Here is a 20,234-nt window from a genome sequence, read left to right as displayed (position 1 = left end):
TTCATCTTCTAAGTAAAGGATTAGAGCATGAAAGATGACACAGAAAAATCACAATCTAATGATTTCTAAGAAAGAAGCAATGTTTTTGATCAACTGCTATGTATTGAATGACTGATGACTGTAAGTACTGTACAAATGTGAGAAGCATAGTGCCCTGTGTGCTTTGCAACTACAAAACTTCTGCTATTGGTCTTTTGTTTGTGAGAAATTTTGCAAAAGTTTTTATCTGATCTTTTCCCCATATTTTTCTATTAAGGGTTTCTTTTCGATAATATCAGAAAAAAACCACAAAATTTTAGTTCAAAACTATAATTATACTTGAGTTTGTTGGAGTATAACCCTTCATCTTTTAAACAGAGTGAACTGTACAAGAGGCCAGGAAAACATTTAAACATAATTTTATTCATTTTATTTTTATGAAAGTATCCATACTAGTATCAGAATTTACTTAGTTTCTGCTGACTGAGTGCAGATAATCATCCTCTGAAGAATTTTTAAATTATGTGCTGTAGATTTAGGTGGAGGAAGTGTTCCCCTGTTCCCAAGAAGCACTCTGTAGCTGCTGCTGATTTGAAGTGTGTAGTCAGACCTAAAGATGCTTACAGTTGTGCTGCCAAGATGAGGACACTACAATGGGATAGAGGGATGCTGAGGTTTTCCGTTTTCCTTTGTATAAAAAGAATCCAAATCAGAAGAGATCATGATGGTGTAAAGAAGCATTGTCGTTTCTAGAACCCAAGACAAAGCTACAAAGATATGCATTATTCAAAGTAAAAAGTGATTAAGGACCATGTCAAATCTAAGTTTATGTAACTAGGAAACTGTGCTTCTCAGAAGGTAAGATGGTAAGAATAACTATATGCTTTGCTTTCCTGGTATCAAGAGAGACCACAAGAATTCACTGTAAAAAATGAGTTTCTTTTGCTGTCAACATGAAGAGCCGGCCCAGCTCTTTATTTCTTCTCAAGGGATTAACAAATAACTCTTAAGTCATACACAAGTGTTGGACCTATTATTCATAGCTAATTTTTTATTATGTTGTTAAGCAAAACCTCTGGGAGTGATAGTTTTTGCCATAGATCTCTGGTTATTGCGTTACATTTCACAAGAGCACTACTGTTGGTTCTTGCTGGGTTTATTTCTGACTGTGATCTGTGAAATCGTGAATGTGAAATGAAATGTTAATCAAAGCAGCCTGGATGGACAAATGATCAGTGCAATAGTGGCTCTGAAACAAACAGATGGATGTGCTCTTCTAACTTGCATGAATGGGGGCTTGTGAGGAGAAAGATTATTGAAACCTAATACATACCTCAACACAAAGCTAAAGGTGGGCTCTGTGCTCGTACACAGTTATACTTTAAACATCACACTTAAGATGCATTCGGATATGACCCATACTTTTCATTTGTAAAGTGTATTTTAATGTTTAAATCCCACAACAAATAACTTCTGCCATATATATTCAGCAAAGAACACTTCATGTTTCTGTACCAATGTTTATGCATTTTTTTGCACATGAAAATGAAGCCTTTTAAAAGAAGGTCCTTTGCTTATTGCACTAAGTGAGTTGGTACAAACTGTGAAGGGGCATGCATTACAGACCTTCAAAGCTTTTACAGTACACGGGCTTATCAGTTTTAATCCTGTAACACCTAGATTATTCTTAAAATACAGTGTTTATTTTTGGACCCTATTTACTGCTTTAAATCTAATAAAAGCACCTGTTACATAAACTCTTATACACTCGTAATTTTCATTTTGCAAGCTGGAATGCTTTAAAAAGAAAACAAAAGGAACATTGGCTTCAACGGGATGACTCAAAGCCCGAAAAACACCAGTTTTACACCAATTTAATTCTTTTGGTTAAAGGTAGGATTTTCTCTCTTATCATCTTAGTTCTCCTACAGTAAACTCTATGTGTGCTAATAGAGATTTTGTTACAAAGTTGCATTTTAGCTATTCCAGTGAAGAAAAAAAAAAAAAAAAGTGGTTTGTAGGTAAATCTTAACATTCTAGTGTTTTCAGCTTTATGCTTCAACAGTTGGACAATAAATGGGAGGCAGCTGCAGTTAATGGGTGCTGGAGTGGGAGAGGATCAAACATTTGAGAAAGAAGAGCATGATAAAAGGATAGAACTTTGTTTCTGCTAAGGAAGAAGAGATTTGTTCACTGTTCTTTATCACGTTTACAGTGAGAAATAGATCTCAGCATCTAAAGTACTTAAAATACACCATATCAACTGTTTCCATGATTTCTGACACACGGCCAGTGACTTCCTGTTGATTTGGTTGCTCTTTCATCAAAAACATCAGGGAATGTTGTAGAATATCTGTAGCAAATTAAGGAAATCTGTTTTTAATTGAAACAGTTACAGTCTGAAACAAATAAAATGTACATTTACTGTTAAAACTTGCACCAATTATTTTCCTTAATGCTGTATTTGCTAACAGGACAATTTGAGGTGCTGAACATAAGTGCACTGAAATACTCTCAGACTTCAGATGAATGGTACCTGATGGGGAAGGGAGTAGCCAGCCCCAACTGAACCTTATTATGTGAAGTTCTATATGCAGTCATGAACTACATTTCCTTTCCAAGACACATTTACAGTGTGCTTGCAATATATTCAAGGTGATGTGTCCAGTTATCATTCTTCCCTCTCAAATTACAAACAACATCAGTCAAAAGCTAACACGAGCTGGGACATACGGCATCTCAAAGTGCATAAACTGCTCAGCTTCCACTTGTGCCTGGCTTTCCCTGGTACCAGGAAGTTCAGGGCCTATTTGTGAATCTGGGTCCTTTTTTCAAGACAAAGTAGCTTTTAGGCATTCCTACCAAAGGAGATGTTCCTTCCCTGTTCTTGAATCATTCACGCACTCCTGCCCTCCATCAGACCTTCCTTTCTGCCAGGACACGATCATGTAACTGATCAGTAAAGCAGATGGGAGTTTAACTTAACTGATTTTCTTTTCCCTAGTCTAGCTGTAACCCAACCCAGTTTGCCATACAGCATTATAAATGCTTTTACAGGCGCAAAGAAAGACAGAGCACAGGTGTGAAAGTGAGCAGCTTACAGCAGAAGCAGAGCTGTGTTTCTCAACCCTGCTGCAGCCTTATCGTGATCTAATCGTGAAACTATGATACTGCTCTATTGAAATTCAGCTTAGGAATTAACATACTGGCGAGCACAACTGAAATCAGGCTTTCAGCTGCCCACAAACTGTACAAAGAGGATCGGGAATGCATCCGAGACGTATAAGCAGTCTCTACGCTTTTAACAGATCACAAGCAAACATAACAGAGATTTGTATTTTATGCTCACTGTAAGGTCAAAACCACCTGAAGAAATGAAATGGATCTCAAAAGGCATAGTGTGAGGTGTTAGAAATTGCTACTAATGACCTTGATTTCCACTGGAAACTTCCTGGAACTCACACTTCTCTCAGCGTTTCAAGCATATGCTTCCTATATCTTCTTTAGGTAAGGCCTCCTATTGTGTGTTTTCGTTTGTTTTTCATCATTAACATCATTATCGTTTTTGAAAGGGTCGAATAACAAGAAGCTTTAGCAGTGAGTTAAACGTCTGTTTTCTGAGATTACACAGTGGCAGGGCGTGGAATTGAACCCAGATGCTTCGCTCAGTCTTCAGCTGGGCCGATAACAAAGGAGGGTTTGCTATTTTTTCCAGCTCTTATCCAGTTCCTCCCTTTAATCACGAAACGTGCCCTCATGCGTAACCGCTGTCTGTTACTGTATGCTCAGCCTAACTCCGCTTGCTGAATCCTTCAGTCACAACTGGGAGCATAAGCGGGACCTACCCTTGTTCTCTAATGCCAGGTTATGCAATCAGATTAAAAAGCCATCTGCAGCACAAACCCAAACTGCGGCATAATCGCGTTCCCTGGCTCAGGCAGGTCTTCGGCTTACACGGGATCTGCGTCTCCTCAAATCGCTCGCTGACCTCCCGGTTACTCTTCTGATTCCACAAGCGCACGGTAATGGATACGGCCGCATATTTCCGCGGTTACCTCACGGCGCTCGGGGCGCAGGCAGCCCAGATGCCTGTTCGCGAATTTAAGGGTTCAAAAGGAACGCAAAGCCTCCTTTTCGCGCTCCAAACGCACTCGGGCGAAAATAGGTCAGAGCCGGCCCCTCCGTCACCACAGCGGCTGAGCTATTAAAGGCTTTGCGTTAACGCCGCTCTCGTGTATCTTTCCGAGAGCTGAAACGCTCGCTCTTCTCGATATCGCCAGCGTTTTGGCGGTACGGCCCCGCCGAACGCCCGCATTTCAAATCCCAACGGCCTCGCCGCCGGGGAGGAGCGAGGGCGGCCCCTTACCAGCCAGCCCGAGCCGCCGCCACCCCAGCGCGGTCCGGCCCCCCGGCGGCGGGGGGTGGGCAGAGCCGCGGCACAGAGCTGCGCCCCGCGCCCCTCCAGCGCGGCCGGGGCCGAGCGGAGTGCCTCCCCATCCGCGCACCTCGGGAGCCGTAGTTTCCCCGCGTCGCCGCTCGCAGCGGAGAGCGGCGGGCGGAACTGCATTTCCCGGCGCGCACCGCGGCGCGGCTGCGAGCACGCGCGGTGCGACGGGGCGGGGCGGCGGGCAGGTTGCTGTTGTTGCATAGGAAACAGCTGAAGAGTCTCCACATGACAGAGGGGGAAGGAGGAAGTGGGGCGGCCCGTAGGGTGCCGCCAGCGCGCCGGTAGTCGCGGAGCTCGGGTACCCGTCGCGCTGCGCGTCCCCCCGCGGCGGGCGAGTCTCGCGGTCTGGGCTGAGCGCGGCCGGAGAGCTCTCCGGGCCCAAGTGCCCCCGCCGGGAGGAAGCGGTGGCGGCGCTTGCGGGGCTTCCCGCCGGCCCGCCGCGGGGCATGAACGGCTTCGCTCCCGAGGAGCTGCCCCAGCGCGGGGCCGACCCCGCAGCCGCCGCGGCGAGCGGCGCGGGCTCCGTGGCGGAGGTGCCGGCGGGGCTGGCGCCCCCGGGGCTGACTGCGGGAGCCGCGGGCTCGGCGGGCGCGGCCGGGGCGGGCGGCCCCGGGGCCGGGCAGCTGTGCTGCCTGCGGGAGGAGGGCGAGCGGTGCGGCCGCGCCGCCGGCAACGCCAGCTTTAGCAAGAGGATCCAGAAGAGCATCTCGCAGAAGAAGGTGAAGATCGAGCTGGACAAGAGCGTAAGTCTTGCGGCAGCGGGCTCGGCTCGGGGGCGGCTTTTAAAGTTCTTTTTTGGCGTGTTTTCTTTTGTTTGCGTTTTTCTTTTTTTTTTTTTTTTTTTTTTTTCGTTGTTGCTGGCGGCGGGGAAGCGCCGTTTCCCTGTCCCTCCTTTCCCGGAGCGCGCCGCGGTTAGCCCTGCCCGCAGCGCTGCCGCCGCCCCGTCCCGCCAGGAGCCCCGGGCCGTCGCTGCCCCACCCGGCGGCCGTGGGCGCGGGGCCCCGGGCGCGGAGGGCTCAGTGCCCCTGTACGGTGCGGCCCTGCGCAGGGGAGCCGGGACGCGGGGGGAGCGGCCCGCGTGTTGCTTGACCTTGTGGAGGTAAAGCCGTGCGGAGCGGGAGGAGGTGGCGTTTTGCCTCCCGCAGGACGCCTGCCTCCCGTGGGCTTTCGGATTTTTGTGCGTGTTTGTTTGCCGATCCCCGAGTTGCGGCGGGCGGTTGGAGGGAGGGCTGTGTGCGCGCGTGTCCCCGCTGCGCGCGGTTCCCTCCGGGTCAGCCCGGAGCCGCTGCGCTTCCCCGTCCTCCGGCCGAGTTGCTGGAGGTAACGCGCGGCATAACAATGCCTCCGTGCAGCGGAATCCGGCAGGAGAGCTTCTCCACATCGCTCCGCGTGAGCGAGGCTGCCGAAAGAATGTCTCCGTAGATGCCTCTATACCGCAAGACTGGGAGGAGCTTGCATGGGTTTGATTGAAAGATGCGGTCTTACTCTTGTAGGCGAGACACCTTTATATCTGTGACTTCCACAAAAACTTAATTCAGAGTGTGAGAAATAGAAGGAAGAGAAAAGGCAGTGATGACGATGGTGACTCACCAGTGCAAGACATCGACACTCCCGAGGTAGCCAACGGTTTTTTCTAATAGTTATGTTAAATCTGTACTGCTGTGCCTGCTGTTGGGGGTGGCTCCTGATTCGCTCAGCTTTTGATATGGCAGAAGCAAGCTGAACTTTACAGTGTATCTGCTGCATTTGCAGAATCTCAGACAACTGCAGTACCGAACTTTCCTTATGGTTTTTGGCTCCAGGATCCTGCTGGAAGTTGTTTTGCTACATATTAACAAAATCAGTCTTTGTAAGGGTTGACAGGACACGCAAGACTTGGGTTATAAATGCTTCTCTGCCACAACCCTCCAATCCTTTCTTTCCATTTGAAATGTGTTGCAGATAGTACCTGTAGTTACCACTTAGTGTAGCTGGAAGTTTCTCAGTGAGAGAGCTCTTTGGTTTCAGTCCTGGTTGGGGCAGAGGTGCTCAGGCAGTTTTGCTGAAAAGGAGCTAAGAAGGCATTTCTACTTGCCTTCTCTGCTGCAGGCCAGTGAAACACCACCCATTTTGGAAGTGAACTACTTTCAAACTTTTTTAATGATATAATGTGAATGTACTTAAAGCTTTCTTCTTCCCACACGTGTGCTGGATTATTTCTGCTATGGTCTGTGTGTTGTGAGCAGAGCCTACCTGGCCTCAACCAAGAGATTTTTCCAGGGTTCATCAGAACTGTTTGAGAAATGTTAACTTATCTTTATGGTCAGCATCAATAGTGTAGGTGATGAAACTTCATGGAGGAATCTCTGCCTGGAGGCACAAGGCTCAAGCCTAAAGGCTCTGACTAAGAGGATTTTAGGAGATTGGAAGTAGTTTGATGCTGGGCTGTGGTTTTTGTCAGCTAAAAACATTGGATGGCATCTCTGAAAGTTCTCTGCGTGGCTTAAGGTAGCTCTCTGGCAGAGTTGTAACTGCAGCTTTTGCCTCTTTATTTGCACAGACAACAATAAAGTATGACACAACTGATGGATATCCTTAGTACAGGAGAAAATAAGTGTATTTTCAGTGGTAGTAGAACAGGAAAGTAGGTATTTGTGGAGAGTTTTGGGGCAACAGCAGCATGTACTTTCCATGTGGTGCTCTGTGCCTTAGATGCCCACCAGCCCCTGACCACCTTGATTTTGAATTGCTGTCCAGTTTACTGCTGACCACCAGTAGGGCCTTCTAGTTTCCAGGAGAAGCTGTTTCGTGATTCATACTAAGAGACACTTATTTCCACAGTGCTGCTATCTTGAGTATTAGGGCATGCCCATCCCTTAACATATAAGGCAGGATTGTATCAAGTCTGGTCAGGTCACGAAGAGTGCACTGGCACTGTTGTTGCCTTAAATATTGAATAGTTGAGGCTGCTAGATGACTTTAAAATAGGAGTTAATGCCTTAACCAGTCTTTAATGCAGGAAGTTTGGAGAACACTGCTGTAATTGCAACTGACCTAACAGAAGTTCTTGTTCAACCTGCTTTCTTAGCTTCCTTTCTTCCTCAGTCTTCTGATTAAACTTTTATACTGTCAAGGAGTTGGGAGGGTAAGCTGTTGCTGGGAGAAGTGGCTGTTGATCTGAGTTCATGGGATTAAAAACTGAGCGAGTACTGGGTTGAGACCGTGTATTTATATCCCTGTGAGGAGCTTGTGCAATGCTGTGAACTGTCAGCTCACACTGAAAAATAGTTTTGGGCAACTGTGCCTGTGTACGTAACTCCTCGGTTGTGCTTATTGTAGCAGAGAGATTCTTGGAGACCAGACTGGCTTTCTTTTTTCCTCGCACTTCAAGCCAAAAACCTTCACATGCTAGACTTTTTCTTGGTTGTAATGCATGCTGTCTCATGGTGCAGCTATGCTGCTATATCTTACATGTAACTCGTGAAAAACTTCATGGCTGAAAATGAAATGCAGAGACCTCTTTTTGAATCAGAATCTTCATAGATGTTATGAGATTTGTTCCTGTGCTTTGTGTCATCACGCTCAAAATGGAGAACAAATGGCAACAATAAAAGAAAAAAAAACAGAAAAGATTATAGTACTGTAAGTTCTAAATATTGTCTGCTGCTAACAGGAGAAAGAACCATACTCAGTAACGTTAAACTGCTCTGAAGCTGAAATGGAATGATTTTTCTTTCTCCTAGAAGGTGTGAAGTGGTACTTTTTCTGTCAAAATGAGCTCTACTGAGCTGACAGTATGGCTGTGTATGTGCAAGTTTCCAAGATGATGAGGGAAACCTTATCAATTACATCAGGTTGCTTTTCTTTCCCTTTCCTCCTTTTCTTTTAGGTTGATTTATATCAGTTACAAGTGAACACACTTCGAAGGTACAAAAGACACTTCAAGCTACAGACCAGACCGGGACTTAACAAAGCACAGCTTGTTGAAGTACGTATGAGTGTTTATTCCATAATAGAAAATGCAATTCACCGTGGCATGCGTTGTGTTGGCTTTTTTGCTGTACAATTTGATCATTGCATGAAGCGCATATATAATCTGGGTTTTAAGAGAGCAAAAAGGAGCTGCTTATCTAGCTTCCTTCACTGCCACATCTCCTGAGCCAAGTAAAGCAGAAGTAAGAGCCCTTTGCAGAGAAGGGACTCTTAACTTTCAGAAGTGTGTGTGTGCTCCTTGAAAACAGTGAGCTGAACAGTGAGGTGACCTGTGCATTTTGGATGTCATAGAACCATGGATTTCTTACCTGTGCATCAGCCACACCTTCAGCTTAAGTATCCTACTGATGATAACTAGAAATTGAGAGGTAGCAGTGAAGTTCTAGTAAGTAAGATCATGCTTGGCTTTAAAAAAAAACGATTGATATAGGCATCTGTTCATACATAGAAAGTGCAGAAACCTGAAAAAGTTTTCTATTGATCATTAATCTCGTTTAAAAACTGCGCATCTATTATCACAAAATAGAAGTTCATGAAATTCTTTTTTTATTATCAATACTTCTAAAAGCACTTAAGCTATATTTGAGTGCAGATGTATGCATTTCTTCTGTATGGGAGTGCAATTTGAAAGTGCTTCTTTTGCACTGCAAGGGCACAAATATGCGACAGCACTGGTGATCATTTCAGCAGGGAGGGATAGCTGCCACCTTTTCATTGTTGTGCTGTAATGCTCAGTTGTACTTCAGTGCAGACATTTTGTTGATCTCTCTACTAATTAGCGCAGATTAATGCCAAGGTTATTAAATGTGTGAGAGCTCTCCAGGGCTAAGCTGTAGAAGAAATACAATGCTGCTGCCTCTACAGTTAAGTATTTTCAATAATTCTTCTTTTTTAATGTGAGAGTTGATGCACGGATGCATCCAGTTCTTGAATTAGCAGAACTGATTTGAAAAAGCGCAAAAACTTTTGTTCTGTAGAACTGGCATTTCTAAGGGTCTGCTTTAGGTACATCTCATGAGATGCTTCCAGTAACTTATGTTTCATGTGCTGCTCCGTGTGAACAGGCAAAGCTTCTGTCACATGCTTTGTTTGATTGACCTAAAGGTCCATGTGAGCCGTAGCTGCAGAATTTACTGTCATTTACAGTGCATATGATTTCTTGTTACTTGTCTGAATGTACAAGGGATTTTCTGCTAGCCTTTACTTATAAGTCCAATTTAAAGGGCTCTGTCAAACTGTTTCTGTTTAGTTTTCTTTTTTTTTTTTTCCCAGGGTATGTTTTGAAAAGCTTTCTAACTTGCTAATTATATTAAGTATTTTATGCTTGTGCCTTGTGGTAGATCAATGGTAGATCAATTTCTCACTTCCTCTTGCTAATTTTAGTCCAAAAAAAGTATTCTGCAAAAAGCTGGAAAACAGACTGGGGCAGTCAGTCCATCTGAGTATTTCCTTATAAAACTGACAGTCCTTTGTGCTGAAGGGACAAAAACTTCGAGCTTCAGCTTTAGTGACTGTAGAAGTTGACATAATTAGCATGTACAGCATTGTGAATTTTTGTCATTGACACCCCTGTTTCAAAGAGCTAAATCTTCATGCTCTGTCTTAAATTCTCATATTTGGGTCTTCCTTTTTTTTGTACACAACTTGATACAGACCTCCTTCAGCCTGAGTAATGAGCAGTAGCTCATTTGTGTGCCATAGGTTCGTGATAGTCTGCAGATGTTATATGCTCTGTGTTCAAGGAGTGACTGCACAGATGTAAAGATACTCATGCTTGTTGGGAGAAATCTTTTCTTTTCTGATAATTTTCTGGGCATTTTACTTGAGAAATTGTGCTGTATTTGTTTCAGATTACTCAATGATAGCAGTTCCTTTCATACTTTATGTATGATACTGAAGATTTTCAAAGGGAGGCAGGGTTTCCTTTATCCTAAGTTGCTTGATCAAGCTTTTAATGTAGTTATATAAAGTTTCTGCATATAAAGTGTTTAATTTCCTTGCGTTCTTCCTTTGTAGATAATTGGCTGCCATTTTAGGACAATTCCAGTGAATGAAAAGGACACCTTAGCGTATTTCATCTACTCGGTCAAGAATGACAAGAACAAACCAGACCTAAAGATGGATAGCAGTGTTCATTAGGCAGGGAAGACTGGGACTGAGACTCAGGCCACAAATCAAAAGACTGAGGGTTTTTGTTGATATGCAAAAGCTTTCTTTGTAACTTTTTGTCCCCAGAGAGTTTCTCTGTTTTATTTTTTCATAACCTTGATGATTTGAGAACCATCTCTTATGAAACAAATTTCCTCACAAACTATTTTAAATAAATAATACTGATACTGTTGCTCAAGTGGGTGTGTCTAACTTATTCAGCGTGTTACTTGTGCTTAGTAGTTAAGCTTTGACTACCTATGTAATGGTATAAAAATATTCTTCAATTAAAGTGTACCAAGGATACATTTATGAATGTACTTCAAGCTCTCGCAATGCAGTGCTGTCTTGAAAAGAAAAGAAAAAAAACAGAACAAGCAAAAATCCCTGAATTGTGGTAGATTTTGCAGTGGGCTCTTTTTCGTGAGGTTAAAGGCTTTAATTGACAGTTGCAGTTATTAGCTGGGCAGAAATGACTGATTTGGTATTTTCTATTAGGCATGCTATTTCTTGTTCACTGCGTGCATTAACTCAGACCTGTTTAAAAACAACACACTAAAAGTAAGACGAGCAAAATATTATTTTAATTTGGTATCTTAGTAAAGTCTGTGATGTTAAAGACAGTGTTATGTATGATTTCTTGTATTTTCACTGTTAGCTTTGTGTTAATCTAAACATGTGGTACATGAAACGTGATCTTGAAACATGATTTCCTTTTGCTTTAAGCTGTGTGCATTGGCTGAAGAAAAGGCAGGAGAAAAAGCTTAAAGAAGAGGAAGACACAGCTTTAGTTTATTCAGTTAGCATTCATTGCAGCTTCTGACCTTAGCAGGTTTTCAAAAGCTCTTTTTCAAATGTGCTGAAAAATGAGAAAGTGGTATTTCTGTGCTCTAATCTGCTAGTGTTAGCCTTGTGATTTTTTTTTTGAAAGACATCACTGCGACCAAGATACTCCATTTTGCTCTTTGACTTGTGGCACTCCATTGCTTAAAACTGAATGATAATGAACCCAAAACTCAAACTGGCTTCCTTCTCAGGAGCTATAAGTACCCTAATTTCTTTAACTTACAGTGTCATATATCTTTCCACGCTAGGGTTTTGCACTGTTGGCCAAACTTGAAGCTGGTTGGTGATACCAGGCTGGTGCAGGGTAAAGCTGGTAATTCTTTGGGAAGATGTTTCGGTACTCATTTCATGGCAGTGGCTGTAAAGTTGTTTATGAAGTATCCTTTGCACGAGTTACATTTGTTATCTACACAGCATTAGTTGGAGAGGCAGCCGGGGAACCCAGTGCTGAATTGAACATCTGAAGGATAAAGGCTTTTTCTTTCTCATAGGATGGCGAACAGGGATGGATGTTCCTGCATAGATTTGGCAGGGGCTGTAGAAGTTTTTTCTGGAGGGGAGGAGAGTGAGGAGAGAAACCAAGAACGAGCTTATATTGGAAGTAGGTCTGTGGCCCTATGCTGCTGCATGTAGGAAGTGGCAAAACTTTTTTTTTCATCAGATTATGTATTTTTCCACATCAATAATGGTAAAAGGGAAGTAACTGAAAATCATCTACTGACTTTACTACCCACCTCTGCATCTGCCTTATTTTTGTAGCTGTTGCGCTGGAAAGCTGTGAATGGCAGATATACACTACCTGATTGGCAAGGAAAGTAGATGGCACAACCCACAGAAACTACATGTCCTCACTGCTACTAGAAGCTTATGGAGGACTTTGCAGTCCCCCTTAAAGTGGATACTGTATGTTTTCTTAGTAGAACACTGAATTTGGTAATTTTGACAGTGAATTGCCAGATTCTCCACCTTCTATTGTCCTTCATTGATTATTTTATTAGAAGCCCAAATGACTCAGGAGTAATTATATGAACCAGGCTTTAAAAGCATGATGGTACAAACTTTTGTTTCAATAGTCTAAAAATTACTTGGCAAAAATAGTAAATGCAGATTTACTTGAAACTCTTACTATTGGTTATGTATAATTAACCTACCACTGCACATATCTAAGCATTATTTACTAACAGATGAAGTGAAACAGTCTTTGTGCTATTTCATGTTCATATGTGAAATAACTTTGGTGTGCTGATGGTAGCAGTTTCCACAGTGTGGTGTTGTAAGGTTATTATCACAGAGTCAAGGTTGGAAAAGACCTCTAAGATTGCCTAGTCCAACCATCAACCCATCCCCACTGCTCCCAGTAACTATGTCCCTAGGTGAGCAGAGCACTAGTTCAAGGGGCAAGACAGTTACATTTGTACTACATGTTCCATGTTACTGTCCCATTCTCCTTCTAAGTCTTTCTGAATATACATATATATGTTCTATCACTGCTGTTATTAGTGTTTTGAAAGCTCAATCTTTAACACTTCAAGACTTCAGATGCAGTTAACGAGTTAGACATAATTATCACTTACACCTACCTTAGTACTATTAATATGAATTTTGACTCTTTTTTTTCCAGTGGAATTTTCAAATATGGGTAATGCAAATTAATGGTTTCTGTTTTTTGCAGGCACCCAAATAGAAGTGAGAGTGTGCAGAAGTGCCAGATACTGACTAGCATTGCCTTAAAGCAGTGCTAACAATAAAGCAATAGGAAGCTGCACTGCTGCAGTGGATTCCAGCAAGAGTCACTCTTAGCCACATGAAGGCTTAACCTTGATGTTTCTTTTTGAAAATTAGTTGAGAATGTTGCAGTTATTAAAAGGATACACTCGCACGCATATGTTTATATATTTTTTGCTAGGAGATAAATGCAGGGACAATTTGAGCAGGTACAGTCTTTCACATCCATATGGAGCTAATTAAGGCAGCTACCATATCCAGAAGGAGAAATTTTTACATATTTCACAAAGCATAGAGAGGAAGTTTTTTTTTTCCAGCAGGAAGATAGTTTCTACAGTGTGCTTAGAGAGGAAATTTCTTTTGTTTTGGCTGTTGCTGGCTTTGTTTTTTCTCTTGAAAGCGTATTTTGTGATTGTGGAATGATGCCCGTTGTCCTCAGTGACAGGCTGTGTTGATCACTCGCTGTTACAGGGAATCACAAAAGATATCTTCGATCCAAAGAAAATCTCCCTGAAACATATTAGATACTTAAATAATTATGAGAGCTTTAACATGTTATGCATTTCCAGGGCTGTTTTTTTTCTCCAGGTTTTGCTAGGATGTGTGTGTGATCGCTGTGTTTATGGGATGCCCTTCCAGCAATGCAAATGCAGCTGCAGGTCTGTATGAGAGCACTGTATATTTTTCCTCTGCTCGCCTGTTTCAGAAACATCAGCAAAATTTTCATTGACTGAGCAGTGTGCCAGAGTTCTAGCATGGTGTTGTAGCTTTGGGAGGGTAAAGCTTATCAAATATTTGATATTATTAAAAAAAAATAATAATTCTGGTGTGTGTACGCATACTATTTAGCACAGTTAGTTCTACGGGCAGACCTACGGAGTAGATATTCTTTATATCAAGGTGGGTGAAGAAAGACCTCCCTATGTATTTATATCCAAGTAAGAGGCTTTCTGGAGCTGTTCAAAGCTCTGTGGTTAAAGCTGAAAACCTGAAGTGTTTTCACTGTGAGGGCACGGTATGTGGTGAAACAATTACTTACACCCTGCTCTCTGTTTGAATGTGAAGTTCCTATTTTTAGGAGTCACTGCCACTTGGCTCAAATTCATTCCTGTACAAGAATGCTGCAATTTGCCTTTTGGATTTTAGGGGACTTGACAATGTTGGACAAGAGGAGCTTGTATGAAAGTCATTTCTGCTTGTCTATGTAAAGCTATCACGTTATAATGTCCCTAAACTATTAGTAAGTTGTCAAGTTGATGTTTTATCTAAATTTCCTGGGGAAAGCTGCACATTCTTTGTGTAAAACAGCGAATACCCCACATTTCATGAGAATTTTGCTGTCCTGCTCTTGTCAGCCAGCAGGAGAAATCAACTAAATCTTTTTCTCCCTTGCAGGCATTCGTGGACCTGTTCTCCCTGCATTTGCTTTACTGCTCTAAGCAGCTGTCTTTAAAGAATCGTTTATTGGGTTGACACATCTGCACATGCCTTAGAGTAGCATCGTAGCCCTCTGTTGTGTAACAGATATCAAATGGCTTTGTTGATGGTCCTGAAAACATTTTCATTGCAAAGTGCTGCAACTAAGGATCTGTAGTTCTCAGACTGAACTTAGATCAAAGTTACTGGCAAAAAAAGTTAGAAGTTGGATAATTTAAATGCCAAATTCCCCTGTGTTGGGATGTGCAGGTTTGCAAAGTGTGCTGAGCATGTCCCCGGTGAGGCTCTGAAAAACAAACGTTGAAAACTGTCAGTGTGTCAGGTAATCGGATACGTCTTGATACATTTTCAAGCTACCCGAAGAGATACACTTCCCTAAAATGGTACCCTATTCCAGCAGTGGAAACTGAGAAATAGTAGAAATACAAGTGGCTGTACAGAACCCTTGCAGTTTCTATGCAGTCAGAGTAATCTTTGGTCGAACAAGGGGGAATAGTTTTAAACTGAGACGGGAAGTTTAGGTTACATATTAGGAGGAAGTTTTTCACTAGAGAGTGGTGATGTACTGGAACAGGTTGCCCAAGGAGGTTGTGGATGCCCCATCCCTGGAGGTATTCAAGGCCAGGCTGGATGTGGCTCTGGGCAGCCTGGTCTGGGGTTGGCAATCCTGCACACAGCAAGGAAGTTGAAACTAGATGACCTTTGAGGGCCTTTTCAACCCAGGCCATTCTATGAATCTTACTTTGGACAGCAGAGCAGTTCCTTGAAGTTGCAGTAACAGATGGTCTCGCAGCCTTCTCCTTCCCAAAAGTGATCCTGCAGGTTGTCATCAACTTGCCGGAGGCTCACCATGCCTTCGGGAATGCTGTGACAGCTGTGGTCATGCAGGACCCTCTTGTAGCATTTGGGCCGCCGGGGGGGCACTGTGTGGGCACCCAGGAGGGCACTCAGCAGAAGCAGAACTGAGAGCATCTTCATTTTTTGAAAGTTTCCTGTGCAACGGTGTTAAATAGAAATGAGATACGTGACATGGATACAGCTGTTGGCTGGATCTCTTTCCCCAGTCTGCTTTCTATCTTATATTTTTCTGTCTTTCCTGTGAACTTATGGAAGCTTTGAGTGTCTGCGTTGGAGGGTGTTTTCTCCTAGGAGGTAAATAAGATTGCCGTGGAATTGATATTCATTACTTTCTGTACAACCACAGGAATCCTATCGCTGGGAACTGAGCTTCTGTTGCTGACAATTTTGTTATTACTTGCCCTCTCACCTTGAGAAAATTGCTCTGAGTTGGCCGTGTGCTCTCAGCGATGTGAGTGAACACACTGCTGGCTACCAAGGCAGTGAGTCTCATTGTTTTCCAGGTGATTTTGGCTGGTTGAGAATGTTGAAATGAGTCACTAATTTAACACTAGTTGTATGTTTCCCCGTAAAAAAAAATATGAGCATTCCTAGTTCTAACTGTGGTAACATCTAGAAAGGTTTTGTTGTCTTTCATTCAGTTGGCACATAGTTGATCCCTTTATGCTGCCACTGCAGACTTCTAGGCTGTTACATGTGGGCACAGGATAGGGTATTCTAAACTAACCTGGACATAATTAGCAATAAAACACCCTCTGAGCAAAGACCATAACAAATGCCAAGTTCAAGTGCCATAGCTTTTATCTAGATAAGAAAAAAATAGGGCATGACAGGCATAGAGGTCACTCAGATAATTGAGTTGTGCTTGTATTATTTTGTGGAACACTTGAGTCGCTCTTGAAAAACAAACAAAAAAAAACCTATTAAACGTATACATTTACTGTACTTACAGTATTTTTTTCCTATGTAGGTTCTTAACTACCATAGCTATCTTGCTGATATTCTGTTTCTTCAGATAATGAATGGCAGACAACTTAAGAAGTCTGGCAATTTGAGTTCATGTTGGGGATCAAATGCTACACTGATGCTCTTCAATTATATTTTCCATAAGATTTTGTGCAAATTTTTAACATCACTGACCCAACAAAGTGTTAAAAATCGGCTAATAGGTTAAGGAATATGATTACAATGATAATAAACTCTTGTGTATTTTCAAACTTCCATCGTAGGAACAAAATTAATTGAACAGTTCCTTCTGGTTTCTGTGAACTTGTACATGAACTTCTGAGTAGTAGACTCCTATAAAATACTGGTAATGGAGCCTTGGGGATCTATTTTTAAATTGCCTTAGAGTGCAGTATTGAATAACTCTCTGTCTTTATTAGTTTTAGGCCTCAAAACCACTTCTCAAATAAAGTAAAAATTGTTCAAACTTTGTCTGATGTTTCAAGTAAAGAATCTGCATTGTTATACTAATAACTTTGTTTTGTAGTAGAAATACTGCAGTTACAAGGGTTCTGCTCAGAGGTTTGTAATGCTCAAAGAAGTTTGTGCTGTACCTCGGTAAACATCAGCGTAGAGGAATACAGTTTAACATTTTTCTGTTCAAATAATTGAACTTCGTTATGTAAGTATTTAATGGAAGAAGCGTTCCATGAAATTTAGGAAACAGATGAGGTTTTTGTCTTTGTTTTCTGTGGTTGGATTATTCTGTGAGTTGCTCCCCTGAGAACAAGGCATTTGTAATATCTTGTGCACGTTTTTTGTACTTAATTTGAATGAGTTTTCCCTAAATGGAGTTTAGTTGGAATTCTCATTTCAATCTGTTGCCAGCTGCCGATCTGCTCTAAATTAATAGGAACACATTCTGTCCCAAAAACTGACAGATTTTCTGCAGGCTGTCAAATTGCTGGATTCAAGAATCGTGATCTACAGCTGAGGATAACTCAGTGTTCACTTTGGAGTACAGGAAGGTGTTGCTATAGAGCATCATTGAGAATCGATATGGATGGCTGCCAAAAGTGGTATTAGCAAAGTCATGTGCCAGCATGCTGTGGATAGTCAGCTTTGCTCACAGGCTGGTTATGCATCTTGCCTAATCAGTACTGCTGCTTTTCAGAACAGTACTTTATTAAAATCATTGTTGTTTGTTTTTTTTTTTTTTTTTTTTTTTTCCTGAATACTTCCTGTTTCTTTGTGGTTAGTAACTGAAAGGAAACTTTCAGTTAGGAGACCTTTCTTCAAAAGATTGGTCATTTGCTGTAAAAGGATGGTGCCTATTTGCAGGGAAAGATTGCTCAGGTGTTTCAGCAGTTCCCTGCACAGGGTCAGTGGTGATAAACCTGGCAGACCTTTCAGATGCAGAATCTTCTGTTTCCTGACAAACTGCTGGGAATTCTTCCAAAGGCAATGATGGAATATCACTTGATTGCTTAGGAAAACAGCAGAGCTAGAAAGTGCATATTTACATCAAAATGTGTGTCAGAGATCTTATCTACCTTTGCTTAGCATGGAAACAGTCTTCTCTGGTAAAACAAATCAGGGAAATTGAACAAATCCGATCTCCAAAGTGACGCAAAGAATCATTGCCAGCAAATGGTGTTAGATTTATGTAAAGCCTTTGAAAAAGCAGCAGTGCCAGCCATGCTAAGCATGACCAGATTGCTCTATCAAGACCATATCACTTCCAGTTCTAACAGAGGAGTTAAGCCATGTACAAATATTTAAAATGAGCTCCTGGCAGTTGCAGAAATCCAATTTAAGGAGTTAACTCCCTGGTTACTTTGGTACAATGTAAGTAAAGTTCAGGGAAGAAGTTCAGCTGGACAAACAAATGCTTTGGAAGACTTAGAGTTTTGCATGGTGCAAAATTAGTTTCATTGGAGCATATGTGCTGTGATTCAGGAATTACTGTTATCCCTGCTCATTCAGCAGAGAACATCTGAATTGTTCTGACAAGCAATTTGGCACCATCTCATAGTTAGAGAAAGACCAAATAAACAAAAAAACCAACCACGTTTCAGCATCCCGATCTGTGAATTAAAGGATAATATTTCATGAAGATAGTGATGCTCTTTGAAGTTCCTGTATTACTGCTGGGAATTCTGGTGTGAGCAGTAGGAGACAGAAACAGGGAAAACTGAGGAATTGCTCAAAAATATGTGTCATAATGTATCTAGGAGATCCTACAGGATTAGGAAAAGATGCATGTTTACAAGTTTTGTCTCTTAACTGTACTTTTCAGAGTTGTTATGTTTTTCTGTGCATCTCCAGTTGCCTAATCCTAAAAATCAGCAGTATGCTTATCTGATACTGATGTGGTGTATGATCTTTACCAGTCAGTTCAGTGATGTGCTGGGTTAGCAAGCTGGCTGACTGTGCCTTAAAAAATGAAGCAAATGTTATTTTCTATATGTATTATATGTATACATCACACTCTCTTTGTGTGTGGAGTTCAAGAGCTAAAAGCACCCACTTGCAATTAAATGCCCTTTAATCATCTTTTATTTGTCAGGTTATCTTTCAGAAACACCTGTGATTCCTGGCTTCAACCTGAAAAAAACAGAATCTAACATAGAATATTTCAGTGTTAGTGCATTATAGGAAGGCTTATTAGTACATTCCTAAGAAATCATTACAAAAGAACTGCATAACTGATATTATTATGAGGAACTTTCTTCCATAAAAAAGTACTCAAATCTGTTTTGCTTGAACAGTTGGTACATTGTGAGGACTGCAGCTATTCCACTGAGGATGAATTCGGTGAATTGCTGCTTTATAATTCCCATCAATACCATGATTCTTTCCAGAAATTGAGTTCTCATTAAAATCTATTTAGTTCTCTTAAAGTCAGCAATTTGTTGTGAGTGCACCTCTCTCTGCATTTACCAACTTTGCAATAATACTAAGTACAGGAAAGCAACATAGCACGTTTAATGGCTTTGGATGTTAATATCTAACATTCAGCCTATCTAACATTTGGATGTTAATATCTAACATGAAGAAGAGCAAGATAGGAAAGAAGGATCTTTAGCTGGATTATACCCACACATTTGTCTCAATTAACATATTTTGCCTACAGTGTATCTGATCTCCCCAAATCATCTTCTGTATGTTCCCACATAATTTCTAATTCTGCAGTCTTTAACTAGCAGCAGAAGAACATGTGAGCAGGGATAATTTCAGGAACTAGACGTACCTTTTTCTTCTGCTTCTCTTCTTTTCACTTTCTTAGCAGTATCTTTTCAGATGTACACAGAGCTAGAGCTGGAGGGGATGAGCAGAGGGAGGGCTGACAGAGGTGCTGGACAAACAGCCTTTTGTCCGGCCTGGCTTCTGTCTGTGAGTGACACGCTCCCTGCTCCAGAGAGGGGCAGAGGATGGGCTTCAAGAACTGCCTCTTTCAGACACTGCCAACCTTGATGAGGGAAAGAATAGAGGGTGCATCCCTTCCAGCAGGAAGCATTTCATCCATCCAGGACCTGATGGCAAGGTGTCTCCTCAAGTGAGCAAACCACAACACTCAGAATGAATGGAGGAAGTGCCCTGTGGAATACGTGCCCTGCTGTGCCACCCGAGCGGGGCTGTGCTGAGCAGGGCATGCAGCCAGCCAGCAGGCTTGTGTAATCCTTGCCTTTGAAATTCTGTTTTTTCAGACTGAAAGAATGGAGAATTGTAATTATTTTAGCCAGATTCTTGTATGACCTACAATATGACACCGTGCATTGAGTTCATCACTGGCCAATGTTTAATCAAGAGGTAAAGGGTTACACTGAACAGTATTTCAGAGGAAATTATATTAGACTAATGTAACTATTCAAGT

General features: G+C 42.1%; 2 protein-coding genes across 2 annotated transcripts; one reads left to right on the top strand and one right to left on the bottom strand.

The window, feature by feature from the left end:
• The first annotated feature begins 4,613 nt into the window (after positions 1-4,613).
• Positions 4,614-10,745, top strand: SAP30 (Sin3A associated protein 30). The gene is made up of 4 exons (XM_052682339.1): positions 4,614-5,169; positions 5,920-6,042; positions 8,295-8,393; positions 10,415-10,745. Exons 1-4 carry the CDS (start codon positions 4,873-4,875, stop codon positions 10,535-10,537), a joined length of 642 nt encoding a protein of 213 aa, XP_052538299.1. The 5' UTR covers positions 4,614-4,872; the 3' UTR covers positions 10,538-10,745.
• A 571-nt stretch (positions 10,746-11,316) lies between these two features.
• SCRG1 (stimulator of chondrogenesis 1) lies at positions 11,317-19,960 on the bottom strand. The gene is made up of 3 exons (XM_052682343.1): positions 19,611-19,960; positions 15,297-15,546; positions 11,317-13,627 (listed from the first exon to the last, which is right to left on the bottom strand). Exons 2-3 carry the CDS (start codon positions 15,530-15,532, stop codon positions 13,573-13,575), a joined length of 291 nt encoding a protein of 96 aa, XP_052538303.1. The 5' UTR covers positions 15,533-15,546; positions 19,611-19,960; the 3' UTR covers positions 11,317-13,572.
• Between the last annotated feature and the right edge of the window lie 274 nt (positions 19,961-20,234).

Source organism: Tympanuchus pallidicinctus, unplaced genomic scaffold, assembly GCF_026119805.1.
Source record: "Tympanuchus pallidicinctus isolate F22 unplaced genomic scaffold, pur_lepc_1.0 scaffold2, whole genome shotgun sequence".
In the NCBI taxonomy this organism is placed as follows: Eukaryota; Metazoa; Chordata; class Aves; order Galliformes; family Phasianidae; genus Tympanuchus; species Tympanuchus pallidicinctus.
The sequence above is the reverse complement of the archived record's forward strand: the minus strand, read 5'-3'. Positions and strand labels throughout refer to the sequence as shown.

Excerpts from the sequence above, each read along its gene's own strand:
- SCRG1 (XM_052682343.1), bottom strand. The coding sequence starts at position 15,532 with ATGAAGATGCTCTCAGTTCTGCTTCTGCTGAGTGCCCTCCTGGGTGCC. Across the intron at positions 13,628-15,296 it reads GAACTGCTCTGCTGTCCAAA|GGAGATTTTCTTTGGATCGA; the intron begins GTAAGATTCATA and ends AATATGTTTCAG.
- SAP30 (XM_052682339.1), top strand. The coding sequence starts at position 4,873 with ATGAACGGCTTCGCTCCCGAGGAGCTGCCCCAGCGCGGGGCCGACCCC. Across the intron at positions 5,170-5,919 it reads AGATCGAGCTGGACAAGAGC|GCGAGACACCTTTATATCTG; the intron begins GTAAGTCTTGCG and ends TTACTCTTGTAG. Across the intron at positions 8,394-10,414 it reads ACAAAGCACAGCTTGTTGAA|ATAATTGGCTGCCATTTTAG; the intron begins GTACGTATGAGT and ends CTTCCTTTGTAG.